General features: G+C 44.5%; 1 protein-coding gene across 3 annotated transcripts in view; it reads right to left on the bottom strand.

Annotated features, from left to right (window-relative positions):
- NOX1 (NADPH oxidase 1) overlaps positions 1-9873 on the bottom strand; it is a 19650-nt gene extending 9777 nt beyond the window's left edge. For all 3 annotated transcript variants that reach the window (XM_069065172.1, XM_069065174.1, XM_069065173.1), the window contains exons 1-2: positions 9829-9873; positions 3357-3452 (exon numbers count right to left, since the gene is read on the bottom strand). In XM_069065172.1, the coding sequence (XP_068921273.1) occupies positions 3357-3452; positions 9829-9873 (141 nt within the window). The remainder of the gene's footprint in view (positions 1-3356; positions 3453-9828) is intronic.
- Positions 9874-15165: the final 5292 nt, after the last annotated feature.

Below are 15165 nucleotides of genomic sequence, written 5' to 3'. Positions count from 1 at the left end.
CTCTGTCTCTTCCTCTATCTCTCTTTCTGTCTCTCTTCCTCTCTGTCTCTCTCTCTTTTTGTCTGTCTCTGTCTCTCCTTTGATTTCTTCCTCTACCACTGGGTCTTTCCCTGCTACCTACAAACATACCTATCTCTCCCCTATCTTGCTAGCCGTTATCCTATATCTGTCCTGCCCTTCTCAGCTGAACTTCAGAAAGCTATCTATACCCAAGGCCTCCACTTCTTTCCCTCCCAGTCTCTTTGAAACCCTTTACAATCTGATTTCTAACCCCCTAGTTCAAGTGAAACTGCTTTTTCCAAAGTTAAGACCTTTTTTTTTTAATTTTTACTTTCATTTCCCAATTTTCTCCCTCCACACCCAACTGAGAAGGCGAGAAATACAATACCCATTATACATATGAAACCACGCAAAACGCGTTTCCACATTAGCCACGTTATGGAAAAAAACACAAGAAAAATCAAGTGAAAAGGAAATCTGCTTCAGTCTGCACTCAGAGTTCATCATTTCTCTCTTGAGAGATGCACAGCTTTTTTCATCATGAGTTCTTTGGAATTGTTTGGGATCCCAACGATCTTTTAATGCCAAATCAAACGGCCTTTTGTCAGTCCTCAGCTTTCATTCAGGACCTCTCTGTGACTCTTGAAACTGTGGATCACCTTTTCCTCTCTAGGTTTTCATGACACTGATCTCTCTTGGTTCTCCCACCTGTCTGCCCATGCTTCAGTTTCCTTTGCTGGCTCTTCATCCAGATTGTACCCACTATCCCACTCTCTTCTTTCTATTGTATAGATGGTCTAGCCATTGGTGTGAAACTCAAATAGAAAAGGCACCTTAGGTAAGGATACCTAAATTGACTTAGAAAATCACATATTAACATTATCTATGTTCTACTGTATTTTTATTTGTTTTGCTAAATATTTCCAAGTTACATTTTAATCTGGTTTCAGCTACTAGCATTGTGAGTTGTAAGTTTGAAATTTCTGGTCTAGATGACTGCAGGAAATTAATTTTTTCAGCCCCAACAACTCTTGAAGTTTACTTACTATGAAGTAAAGGGCTAGTGCATGGGTGGGGAATCTGCAGCCTCGAGGGCACATGTGACCCTCTAGGTCCTCAAGTGTAGCCCTTTGACTGAATCCAAACTTCACACAACAAATCCCCTTAATAAAAGTATTTGTTTTGTCAAACTTGGACTCAGTTAAAAGGTTACACTATAAATCCAGCCCTAATCTCTCTCCTGGGGCAACTACAGCAGATAGAGCTCTGGACCTATAGTCTGGAAGACATGAGTTCAAATCCAGACTCAGATACTTCCTGTGTGACCCTGGGCAAGTCACTTCACCCTGTTTGCCTCAGTTTCCTCATCTGTAAAATGAACTGGAGAAGGAAACAGCAAACCAGTCCAATATCTTTGCCAAGAAAAACCCAAATAGGGGCAGGAAGAGTCAGATAAGACTGAAAAATGCCTAGTCACTCCACTCCCACATCACCAAGTGCCTCTTGGACATCATGAGCTGGATCTCCTGTAGACTTCTCAAACTTACCATGACCAAAACAGGACTCATTATCTTTGCTCTGAAACCCTGAGGACAGCCCCATCTTTCCAGTGACCCAGGCTCACAACCTAGGGAACATCCCAGGCTCCTCACTCTCTCTCACCCCCCAAAGCGAATGCCAAATTCTGTTCTACCTTCCCAGCATCTCTCAAATCCACTCCCTTCTCTCCTCTGCCACAACCACATCTTGCTTAGATCCTCGTCACCTCTCATCTGGGCTGTTGCCATAGCCTTCTAATCTGTCTCTTTGCCTCAGATCTCTCCCTACTTGAGTCTATTCTCCACTCAGCTACAGTGTAGATCCGACCATATTGCACACCCCACCCTGTTCAATGGGTTCCAGTGACTCCATATTATCTCCTTTCCTTGGTCTGGAATTGAAAAGTCTTCATAAAAACACAGCTACTCTGAGCTAGACAGTGCTCTACGAGAATCCAAAGTACTCATGATGAAAAATGTCAGCCACCTCCAGAGAGGGAACTGATGGAAACAGTGCAGACTGAAGTGGCTTTTTATTTCTTTATGTTGCCTATTTTTTCACAACACGGTTAAGGTGGAAATAGGTTTTCTATGACTTCATATGTCTAACTGGTATCATATATACTTGCCATCTCAGTGGGTTGGGGAGAGGGTGGAGGGAGAGAGAGAATTCAGAACTAAAAATTTGGAAACTCCTAAATGAAAGTTTTCATAACCACTGCCTCCTACCTTTCCAATCTTCCAACATCTCCCTCTCACCATGTACCACATGAGCTAACGCCATGGGACTACTTGTCAAATGTCCTCCAAGGAGATATTCTATCTCTTAACACTGTAGTATCTTTGTACAACATCTCAAGGCCTAGAGGGTTCTGCCCCCTCACCTCTGCTTCCTGGTCTTCCTGACCTCCTTCAAAACTCAGTTCAAACAGCATTTTCTGTAGGAAATCATCCCCAGCTCCCCACAGCTGCTAGAACCTTTTCCTCTGTGATTACCTTTGGGCTACTTTATAAATCTAATGCATGGTTAGTTAGTTGCTTAGTTAGTTAGCATGCTAGTTAGTTGCTTGTCTCTCCATTAGAACACAAGCTCCTCGAGGGCAGGACCTTGTTTTTTTGTCTTTTTCTGTAACCCTTGCACTTAGCACAGTGCCTAGCACCTAGTAAGTGCTTCCTAAATGCTGGTTCATTGACTGAATGAGTGACAGTAGAGGCCTAGTAGTGTCTGTTATCTGAAAACCAGATCAGCTAAGTACAGAGTTCCATCTGTAGGTGGAAGAATTTTTCAGCTACAGGAATTGAGGACAGTGATACAGTGCCTGGTATACTAGGTATTTAATAAATGCCTGCTGACTGACTAGTAAAAAGAACTCCAGATTAGAGTTAGAGGATCAAATCCTGGCCCTGCCACTCGCTACCTATGAGAGCTTGGGCAATGTCTTCCCCTCTCCTGTCCTCACTATCCTCATCTGTAAAATGAGGGGGGTGTGTCCTTCTAGGTCAAAATATATGATACATAGGAAGACAGAGAGGGCTTGCACCCGGGGCGCTTCATCAGTGTTTACTGATTGACTGAAAGACAAAATTACAGATCTTTGAAGTATGGAAATACACATGAGAAACTGTTCCTGGCACTGGAGATACAAAGACCAAGGTGGAACGGCCCCTACCCTCAAAGTGCTTACATTCCACATTGACATCGATGAGTCCCCCATGAGATCCAAATAGAGCAGGGGAGCACAGGGGTCGGCACTGGGTGGGTCGCCCGGCCTTTGCTACATCCACCCTCGGACCCTCCCCTGGGATCTTGCCATTTACCCCTGTGATTTCTCTGGTGTAGTAGTATTTGTCCGACTTCTCAAACGTCAGGAAAGCGTACACAAACAGGAAAACATTTAGCCCCAGCCAAACAACCTGGAGAAGGGAGAAAAAACAAAGAAACAAAGCATGCAGAAGCTGAACTAGGAATCCAGGAGGAGAAGTGCATCCATTCCGAGTGCTTTACATGTGCCTGCCTTCATTTGCAAAGAGTGAAACTGTATAAGCATCTCATTTTCTGAGGTTGATGAGTCAGGCAGACTTGGGTTTGAATCCTGCCTCTGAAACCCTTCCTATCTATGTGACCTTGGCCAAGTCTCTTAACATTCCAGCTTCAGTTTCCTCATCTGTAAAATGGGGATAATGATGCCTGGAACACCTATCTCAAAGGGTTACTGTGAGACTCAGAAAGCATATAATGAGAAATTTAACAAATAAAAATGTCATGATTTTAAAAGGGGGGCTTTAAGCAATCTTTAAAAACTGAGCAGCCTAGGGTGACACATTAACTCTTTCTGATATCTGTAATAAATAGGGAGATTTCTACAGAAACAAAGAATTCGTTCACCACCTGAACACCAAAGTATTGCCCACCACATTTTTTTTTTTTTGCTTTTTGGAGGGGGAATGTAGGGCAGTGGGGTTTAAGTGACTTGCCCAAGTTCACATGGCTAGTTTTTCTTTTTTTTTTTAACTAAGTGTCTGAGGCCAGATTTGAACCCAGGTCCTCACCACCTAGCCACCCCCGACTACCTCATTCTGATGGCCGTGTGTGTGTGTGTGTGTGTGTGTGTGTGTGTGTGTACTTTTTTAAAAAAAAAACAAGTGTATTACTGCTTCGGACTTTATACTGTAGGATTTATTTTCTTCAGCTACCATGAGCTACCGCGAGTTCCCAGGGCCCCTGATCAGCCCATACCTGCATTGGCAAAAGGAGCTATACATGACCCATACCCCTAGAGACCACTGGGCCCCAGCTTGCCTGTGTGGTTATGGGTCTGCCATACAGTAGATCAGCTCATTCCCTGGGTTTTGGGCAATGCCATGATAATTTCAAGACTACTAGCTCAACTGTCCAGGTAACATGAGAGTAATCCCAGAGGTGCTTGTTCAGAACACCCAGGCAGCTAGCAGGTAGAACACTCAGGAAGACCTGAGTTCAAATGAGGAATCAGGCACTTACTAACAGCCTTGTAACCTTCTATCTGCCTCGATTTCCTCATCTGTAAAATGGGAATGATAACTGCTTATCTTGCAGGATGGTTGTGAGGACCAAATACAATGATATTTGTAAAGTGAAAGGCACATTTTCAAGTGCCTGCTTCCTTCCTCCTTTCAGACCTAACCTCCACTCTCCAACAGATTCACGCCACATTCCCCAGAACCAAGTTATATTTGTACTGACTTCTGGAAGGACACAGGCCATACCCATCAACCTCTCCTATGCCAATCTCTTAGGAAGAGAGGAAAAGAATTGAAGGCCATGCCCACTGGCCCCCCAGAGCTCTAATTGCTCCTCAGCCCCATGTCTCTGCCTCCCCCAAAGGGTCAACAACCAAACAGGGAAGGGAAATGCAGGGCTACCGACAGTGGTGACCTCTCACCCCCCAAAAAAGAGCGTTAGTGAGACATTTTATAAATACACAAACGAATCATAGGCATTGCAATGATAAATGGCTTTAGTCTTTCCAAGTTCTTTATCTTTGCAATGATGTAATGAGATTAATTGCTCTCCCTGCTACTGGCAGAGAAGTGGACTCAAGCTACAGAAGGAGCCACACATTTTGAGGGACTTGTTTTGCCTGACTCTGTAGATCTGTTACAAGGATTTAGTTTTTCTTTTTCTTTTTTTTTTTTTTCAGTGAGGGCATGGGAGGGATAGACAATAAATTTTTATGAATTGAAAAACTAAAAACTCAACCTTAAAAATATACACAAAAGGGGAGGCTAGGTGGTGCAGAGAATAGAGCACCGGCCCTGGAGTCAGGAGGACCTGAGTTCAAATTTGACCTCAGACACTTAACACTTACTAGCTGTGTGACCTTGGGCAAGTCACCTAACCCCAACTGCCCTGTCTTCCCCCCTCCAAAAAGCAAATATGTATACACGCACACACACAAGGGCAGAAGAGAGCCCATAAAGACACAAAGAGGACACCATCTACTTAAATAAAACACCAAGCTGGAGATACTAGTGACTCCCGTTTTCATAGATACCGCTTTTTTTCTATCCTTCTTGGCATATGGGAATGTTTGTCAACATTCTGATAATAAAAAAAGACTGCTTTGTTATTATCAGTATTATTCTGGGGCAGCCAGGTGGCACAGTGTCATATAGAGAGAGATACATAGCTCTATAGATAGAGCTCCAGGCCTGGAATCAAAAAGACCAAATCTGGCCTCAGACACTTAATAGCTGTGTGACCCTGGGCAAGTCACTTCACCCTGTTTGCCTCAGTTCTTCATCTATAAAATGAACTGAAGAGGGAGTGGCAAGATACTCCAGTATCTTTGCAAAGAAAACCCCAAATGGGGTCAGGAGAGGCAAACTCTGCTGAAATGAACAACACATTATTATTACCAAAAGAGAAGGCGATGCTCCCTCAGTCTCAGCTAGAAGATGACGTGGGGGTCAGGGAGCTAACGCTGGACCTCCCAAGACTTGCTGGCTGTGACCCAGTTTTCCAGCCCTACCCCAGACTCTTACCCCAGGGCTAGGAGACAAAGGTCTTGAGTAGTGCTGGAAATCACAGGAGGGTGATCCAATACCAGCCCTACCTTCTGCTTGCTCATTTTTTTCCATTTTCACTTTTATTATGACAGCTAGCTTAGTATATTGGATGGAGAGCTACCTGAGAAGGATCCAAGAAGCGCTGAGTTTAAGGTTTGCCACTAATATCTTGGCTGTATACCTGTGGACAAGGAAATCCCTTAACCTCTCGGTGCTCGAAGCAATTCTCCAAGACTTTAAGTCGCACAGAGAAGGCAGAGTCCTGTTTTGGGAGAGTTTCTTCATCTGGGAGATCCCTATGCCAATGAAATCACAGGTATTCCATCACTGTCCCCATCTTTTTTATTATTAGGAACTTGCCAAACACCAAAGAAGGGCAGACTTTGTAGAGGTCCCCGAGTGCTCTAGTTCTGTCTCCAGGCAAGAAGGAAGAAAGGAAGAGAGGGAGACTGGAGAGTCACCTTTGACCTTTAGAGAGGTAGAAGGGATGAGACTGCCAAGGGAGTCCAATTTTTGCCTGAAGAGTAGTATGATTGCCCATCTGAAGAGCAGGATAGAAAGGAGGGTCTGACAGGACGGTGTCAGAGCTGGACTGACCCTCAGTCTAACTACCTCATTTTACAGATGGCAATAGTGAGGGGATAAAAGAGGGGTAACAGAAAAGGAAAGTGATTTGTCCAAGGTCACAGAGCCAGTCAGTGTCAGAACTGGAACAGGTCTCGCATCTTTCTTCAGTTTTAGAAAAGAAATACATTTTTCTTAATGCCTTTTGTTTTTACATCACTGGCATTCCGGGAGATCTCTCCCCTTCCTCATCTCCCACCCTGAGAATCAAACCATCTCTTTTAACAAACAAACAAACAACAAAACACAGTGAGCTCATCTGACCGTGTGTGCCAAATTGTACTCTATTGGCCCCCTTGACTAAGGCTGGCAGGAAGAAGGCATATTTCATTGTCCAGTCTCCCACACCATTACTGGTCTTTCAATTACTCCGAGTTTGGCTTGTTCTCAGTGAGGTTTTTCCCTGAAATAGGGATGGGCTGCCTTTGCTTCTGTTCGTTCCTTCTGCAGCAATTCTTCCAGATGCTCAAGGCCCTTTCCACACTAGGCACACATAGGCCCAAAGGCTAGAAGTCTAAATTCAGGGTACTCCAGAAGAAACAGAATCACAGTGTCCATGCAGGCAAGGACATCACAGAGGGCCCTCTGTCCCCCAAATCAGCAGCTTTCCAACAGACAGTCCCCTCCTTGCAAAAGTAGTCTTAGGTAGGGGGCCCTGAGGGAAAGTGAGAAGAAAGGCAGGCCCCATAAGGAGTTGTGAAATTGCAGGGAAAGTTCTGAGAAGCCTGAGAAAGGGGACAGCAAGTCTTGGTGGCTGAGAAATGTAGAAGAAAAGGAGAAGGAATGACTAGTGGAGCTGGAAGTTCTAGTTTCCACCCTGTCACTGACTGTGACTATGTGACCTTAGATTGCCTCCCACTCCTTGTACACTGAGTGGATTGAAAACGTCTAAGATAGCTCCATGATTTAGACATAAAGAGTAATATCATAAGCAAATTAGGGGATCATGAAATAGTTCACCTGTCAGATTTCTAGGAAAGGAGAGAATTTGTGACCAAACAAGAGATAGAGAACATTGTGGATTATAAAATGGATGATTTTGATTACATTATATTAAAAAGTTTCACAAACAAAATGTAGCCAAGATTAGAAAGAAAGAAGGACACTAGGGGGGAAAATTACAGCAAATTTCTCTGATACAGGTCTCATTTCTCAAATATATAGGGAACTGAGTCAAATTTATAAGAATATGAGTCATTCCCCAATTGATAAATGGTCAAAGGATGTAAATAGGCAGTTTTTAGAAGAAGAAATCAAAACCATCTATAGTCACAAGAAAAAAAGTGCTCTATATCACTTCTGCTTTAAATTAAAACAACTCTGAGGTAATACCTCACATCTAGCAGATTAGTTAATATGACAGAAAAGGAAAATGACAAATGTTGGGGGGCGCTGTGGAAAAATTGGAACACTAATGCACTGTTAGTGGAATTGTGAACTGATTCAACCATTCTCAAAAGCAATTTGGAATTATGCCCAAAGAGCTGTAAAACTGTGCATAGCCTTTGACCCGGAAATATCACTACTAGGTGTATACCTCAAAAAGATCAAATTAAAAGGGAAATGACCTATATGTACAAAAATAGTTAGAGAAGCTCTTTTTGTGGTGGCAAAGAATTGCAAATTGAGGGAACGCCCATCAGTTGGGGAATGGCTGAACAAGTTATGGTATGTGAATATAATTGGAATAGTACTATGCTATAAGAAATGTTGACCAGGATGCTCTCAGAAAAACCTGGGAAGACTCTGAATTTATGCCAAGTGAAGTGAGGAGAAACAGCAGGGCAGTGTACAGAGTAACAGAAATACTGCATGATGACTGACTGTGAATGACTTAGCTCTTCTCAGTGATACAACGATCCAAGACAAGTCCAAAGGACCCATGATCAAAAATGCTATCCATCTCCAGAGAAAGAACTGATGGAGTCTGAGTACAAACTGAAGTGTATTATTTTCCCATTTTCTTTATGATTCTTGGTGTTGGTTTTTTGGTCTGTGTTTTCTTTTGCAACATGGCTACTACTCTGTGCCACCTAGCCGCCCCGACTTCCATAAGTTTTAAATTTTCTCCCCTCCCTCCCCAAGGTGACATGCAACATGATATGGCTCCACACATACATTCCTATTAACCACATTTTCACATTAGTCAAGTTGCATAGAAGAATTTGAATGAATGGGAGAGACCTGGAACTCAAAATTTTAATAAATGAATGTTAAAAATTTTTGCTCACATGTAATCGAGAAAAAAGATAAAAAGAAAAAAAAACACAATGTCTAAGATTCTTTTTCTTATGAGACCTTGGTGAGAGAATGTAAGGGTTATGGGATTTAAAGATCTTCCATGCCCCATTGGACTTGCTGACGTAGCAGGAAGGGGTGGAGCAAGAGGAAGCGGAAGCCAAGCTAGAGTTCCTGCGGTGGCTAGCAGTGGTGGCGACGGTGGCAGCAGTGGCAGAGGCAGCAGCAGCGCGAAGCCCTTTTTGAGTCAGCCAGAATTTCTGCTAAGGACTCCTGCTGAGGACTGCCTGGGGCCGGAGCTGCTGGGAGCGCGCTTCCGGGATGCTGGGTGGTTGCTGTGAGTGGGGAGAGGAGGACCTTTGCCTGAGGTAGCCTGTTCTGTTTTAAAGGCTTGAAAATGTGGGTGCTTTCTACTTTATCTACCTGTGCCAATGTCATAACTACTCCGATGGCTTTCACTTTCTGGTTTTGGGACTCAGTCTTTTGGTATCTTAATAAATTTTCCAGCTTATTCCCCCATATGGCAAGCATGATGTATTTTGTGATGGATAATTATATCAGCATATCTGTAATTTCCATAGGCATTGTGAATATGGCATTGCTGATACAGAGAAGGACCTTGGTAGGACAAAGAACAGGTGGTTAAGAAGAGGTGGGGGGGGGGAAGGAAAGATATGAGAAGAGACAGATCTGAAACTCAAATATTCAGGATCTGGCCACCCCCCCATTTGGCACATCTTTCTATTCACAAACAACACCAGCAAAGTCCAGGAATGGCTCACAAATCTTTCCTCTACCAAGAACATATCAAACACTTCCAAGTTCATGGCTCCCTCCACCCCATTAGCCTTCCCAAGGAAATGACAACAGTGCCACTTACCAGAACCACAGCTGAGAACCAGTGGTTAACCACCCAGTTCCCCATTGGATATGGATGGTCTGCAGTTTCTCTTTGGGCAAAGGGACAAGGGAGGTCACTTGATTTCTGTGAAGGGCCTTCAGGACTTAGCACTTGACTAGAATACTGCCTGGCTGCTTCTGGGTTGGGGACCTGGGTTTAAAAAATGCAAGTCTTCCCTACAGTCTTCTAAGAATGAATCATATATGAATCACGTGAATGAGTGAATCAATGTTCCTTCTTGGAACAACACTTTTATCAGCTCAGGTGGAATAGCCCGTCTTTACAAGAACTACAAGGGTTTTTCCCTCATGGTTTTTCCACCCTGGAGGAAATAAATTTTCATTGTCTTGTCAGACTGATGCAGCCTGAGGTATCTAGGGATCGTTTCTATTTCTTTTATGCACAGGAGATCTCACAGGGTTCCTTTCAAGAAAGATTTTTTTTCCTTGCAGAAAATTATTTTTAAAAAAAATTTAAAAGAAAGGGACCAGGCCTAACATGACACCTTCAAGGGAAGAGAACATCCCCTCAACCCAAAGAGATCTATAGCAATGCAGCTCAAAGAGTTTGCTTCAACTTGGTCTCTGGGCTTGTCCCCATCACTGTCCTTGGGTCAGCAGATTAAAACAACGATTTTCATTAGTTTCTTTTTGGGCTGATGAGTCTGAGTGGGACCATCTTAAGATCCTACAGCTAGAGCTGGAAGGGAGTTCAGAGGTCACTAGCTCAACCATGTCATTTTACAGAAGAGGAAATAGAAGTGAATTGCTCAAGGTCAGGAAGGTAGTAGCACAAGAGGTGAGCTCAATCTCAGATCTTCTGGCAGAGGATCCCCACTACCCTGCCCTGACCTGGCCCATATTCACAAGAGACTGAGTCAGAGGCTGGAATGCTGACAGTTTTATTTTACTAAGAAGAGACATATCTGTCAAGCTGACACTCAGTACTCCTGGCAATTCCAGCCCCCAAGAGAGCCAAATCAGTGATCACATTGGACATTCTAGAGAAAAGAGAACCAAGTCAGAAAGATCTGGCTAGTTTTAAGGACAGCATGGTTGAGTGGAACATGTACTGTATTTTTGAGGTTTGAGATCTGAGCTCAAAAACCCATCTTTTCCATTCCCAACTGTGCAATTTTAGCTTTCTTACAATTGCTGGGTTACCATCCAGGTCTTTTAGCAATTTGGCTGGCTTTCCCTTTAAGAAAGCAGGCTCTATGCCATTGGCTGTGTCCATGTAATCAGGATATCTAGGACCTTTCAGCTCAATGGCATTTGTCTGGGTTATCTCACTTGACATGATTGATTTTGCCTCTTGTCCTATCTGAAATCATGATTGCAACTCCTGCTTTTCTGGCATAGTACATTTTCTTCCGCCAGTCCTATCTCCTCTATTTTCACTCTGTGTATGTCTTTATGTATTAGCTCTGCTTCTCACATGTAGAAAAATGTTCGATTTTGTTTTCTCATCTATTCTCAGGAAATGGTGGAAGAAAACAGTGTAGTCTTGGGGCAGCTAGGTAACATAGTGGTCCTGGAATCAGGAGGACTTGAGTTCAAATCTGGATGCAGACACTTGACACTAGCTGTGTGACCAAGTCACTTAACTCTGTTGCTTTGGAAAAACAAAACAAAAAAACAAAAACTAGCATGGCCTTGAGAGTCAGAGAAGTTAGTTTCAATATTCCTCTTTGCCCTTGGTGACCTATGTGACCTTGGGCAAATCATTTCCTTTCTCTGGGCCCTAAATCCCCCTTCTGTGAAATGAAGGAGTTGGCCTAAATCAGAGATGTCAAACACTGGGCAGACCTCATGTAGCCCACAAACACTCCTGACTGGGCCCAAACCAGGTAATTAGGCAATATTTAACAAAATAAATAAATATCAGGGTGGATAGGTGGCACAGTGAATAGAGCAGCAGCCCTGGATTCAGGAGGACCTGAGTTCAAATGCAGCCTCAGACACTTCACACACACACACACAAAAAAAAACTAGCTGTGTGACCTTGGGCAAGTCACATAACCCCAACTTCCCTCCAAAAAGCAATAAATAAATAAATAGATAAAATTTTTTTAAAAAATTAGATAATATAAAAAAGCTAGATAATATTATATTTTAAAGCTAATATGGCCAGCAAGGATACATACATACATACATACATATATATATATATATATATAAGAGAGAGAGAGAGATTACTGGCCCTGTTTTCATTTGAGTTTGATACCACTGGCCTAAATGAGCCCTATGGTCCCTGCCAGACCAATTGTAAAATCTGGGTTGTCAGAGACCTCAGAGGCCATCTAGGTTAATCCATGCATGAACAAGAATCCTCTTATCTAGAATACCCCACAAGTAGTGGGCTTTGGACCTTTGCTGTAATACTGCCCTTTCAAAATAATTAAGGGGAACACAGTCAGGAAGTACTCAAAGCCCACAGCTTTGAAAAAGAATTTATTAACCCTCCCAAATTTCAGAATGACAGACTATCAAAGCTGGAAGGGCCATTAGAGATTTGTTTCAAGCATCTTGTAGAGATAGAAACAGGTCCAGAGAGGTGAAAAATTTCCCTCAAAGTGCCATTTACACAATATTTTGAAAAACAGGTCCAATTTGAAGACTATTTGCAATGTTTAGATTTCAAGTAGAGACAGCTAAAGGATCTAAATATTCTAGCAAGGGTGGCTAGGTGGTGCAGTGAATAGAGCACTGGCCCTGGAGTCAGGAGGACCTGGGTTTGGATCCGGCCTCAGACACTTAACACAAAAACTAGTCAGTGTGACACAGGGCAAGTCAACCCTAATTGCCCTCCAAAAACGCAAAAAAATTAAAAATAAATATTCTACCCAAAAAAGCTCTCTTTGTTTAATAGGGTGATTGCTTTAAATTTTTGGTTTGTCATTCTCTTTCATTTCATTGGGGAGTTTAATGCATTCATTGATTTAAATTGTGCACTTTGGGCATCAGCCTCCTTGGGAAAAGGGTGGGCTTGGCCTAGAAGATCTCTAAAGATCTTCTCTGAGCTTCAGAAGCTGAGGTTTTCTCACCAAGCTTCCAAAGAGGCCCCTGCCTCTGCACATAATCAAAGCAAATGATACAATGTATGGGAAGCCCTTTGAGATCTTAAAGGGGTAGGCAGATGTCAATTATGCACAATGGGTATATGATTATCTACTTTGGGCAGGCTGGGGTTACAAGCAAAGGCTGTCTCTTCCCATACCATGTTTCCAGATTTTTAGGCACCCCCAAAACAAAGCATTTTGTTACCACAAGCATTCCTTCTCAATGCTTTCCTCCCACCTTGAGTTGTGCCTCCCCACTCCCCTCCTTGTGGTGGGTTGCCCCAGCAACTGCCTTGTGACCAGCGTAGATGACACAATGTTTCTGTCCAATCTTTGGTCGACTGGGTTACCCAGAGGTCACAGAGGCCGAGAAGGCGGTGGAAGCGGTTGCTCTTTTCCGTGTTCCCACAGGCCCCAGGTCCGGTATCTGGTCTAGGCCCTGATCTGCCAAAAGCAGAAGCCACTATGGATCGGGCCCCCAAAGAAGGGTCCGTTCAGTTTTGCGGCTGCCCTCACTTCTTCCACCGGCGAAACAACCACAATTTCAGTTTCGTAGTAACCTGGAACGAGGTTGAGGGTAAGTTCGCCATTACCTGCCATGACTTCTCTGCGCAGAGAAGTAACCGGGGCAGCAATGAAGAAATGGAGGCGTCCGCCTCCTCTGCCGCCCCAGCCCAGGCTGCTGCCATAACTGACGCGGCTGTTGCCCAAGCTATCGCGGAGGCCGTGGCCAGGGCTGTAGCAGGCGTAGAGGCAGCCGACACTAGAGACGGCCGTGAGGCTCGTGCTACGGTGCCTCCCGAGCCTCCGCCCTCAGGGCCGACCCACAGCGCCCACCCTTGGGGAGACTCGCCATTCCAAGCCAGAGCTGAGGAGAGGCAGATAAGGGGCGCCACCACGTTGTCCCAGACCCTGACGGCAGCCTGTAAGATTGCTGAGATTAGGAATGGCCCCAGTGCCTCCTCTGCTAATGACGTCTCCATGTCAGATGACAGTAATGTGGAAAATTACCAAGAGATGAGCGAAACTGACCTCCTGGAGATGCTGAACAACGATGATAACATGTCTGTCACAGTCATCAGGTCGGGGCCTGAAGACAACGACGACGACCTAGAATCCTATATAGAGCTAGAGATGGAGTTTGAGTTCTCCTCGGAGCCAGAGGCCCAGGACGACGCAGCCACGCCATTGGTGGTTTTTGTCCCCCAGGACGCCAAGCAAAGACAAAGCAGCTGGACAGGCCTCTTCTCTCTTCAAGATCTTCAAGTGGCCCACGGGCAGCTGTGTGCAGTGTGCTCTGAGTTAGAATCCTGGCTTCCCACTTTTCCTGATGAAGCCACCATCAATCTGGCAAGATCTCAAAGAAACCTAGATCACCTTTGCTCCCAGCTTCAAGTCTACCTTAATTATGCCCTGAACACCTGTGGCTGGGAGATGCTTTACCAGGTATTATTCAAAGAGTCAGCAGATGCAAGGGAGGAGCCTGAAGCCTCAGCACCCAGAGATGGCCTGCCACAAGACCAGTCAATTGTCTACGTGCTGAAACCTATGCAGGGCCCCTGCAGTGATGGCACCCCTGATTCCAAGAAAGAGCCTGGCAGCGGTGGTGATGGCAGTGGAGTCCCAGGCAGTGGAGGTGATGGCAGTGGTGGTGATGGCAGCGGAGGCAATGGCAGTGGAGGTCCAGGCAGCGGAGGCGATGGCAGCGGTGGCGATGGCAGCGGAGGCGATGGCAATGGAGGTCCAGGCAGCGGAGGCTTAGGCAGCGGAGGCTGTGGTGGGGCAGGTTTTTGAACTCTTTACTCAGCCACTTTCAGAGTTCCCCTGAGCCCTCCAAGTTTCAAGTAACTACAGAATTCATTTTCAAGGCTTCACAACTTAAGAGTTTAAACCCATTTTTTCAAACTGGGCTCCATCATTTTCTTCTGAATTGAAAAATCTCATTGAAATAAAACAAATTTGGCTAATTGGAAAAGAACTAATTTTCTTAAGCGCCTCCTATTTCACAAACAGTAGGCATCCAAGACAAAGGGAACAGACCTTATGGTCAAGGGAGTTACCTTTCACTGAAGGGGGGGGGTGAATGGGGGACAGCACACACACACACACACACAGAGGAAAGGTAATGGGGGGGAAAGGTAATGGGGGGAGCACACACAGAGGAAAGGTAATGGGGGGAAAGGTAATGGGGGGAGCACACACACAGAAGAAAGGTAATGGGGGGAAAGGTAATGGGGGAGAGAAACAGCACAGGT

The sequence above is a fragment of the Petaurus breviceps genome, unplaced genomic scaffold (assembly GCF_028583685.1).
Source record: "Petaurus breviceps papuanus isolate PSGF00001 unplaced genomic scaffold, PetGlider_PUasm1.0 90681, whole genome shotgun sequence".
Taxonomy (NCBI): domain Eukaryota; kingdom Metazoa; phylum Chordata; class Mammalia; order Diprotodontia; family Petauridae; genus Petaurus; species Petaurus breviceps.
The sequence above is the reverse complement of the archived record's forward strand: the minus strand, read 5'-3'. Positions and strand labels throughout refer to the sequence as shown.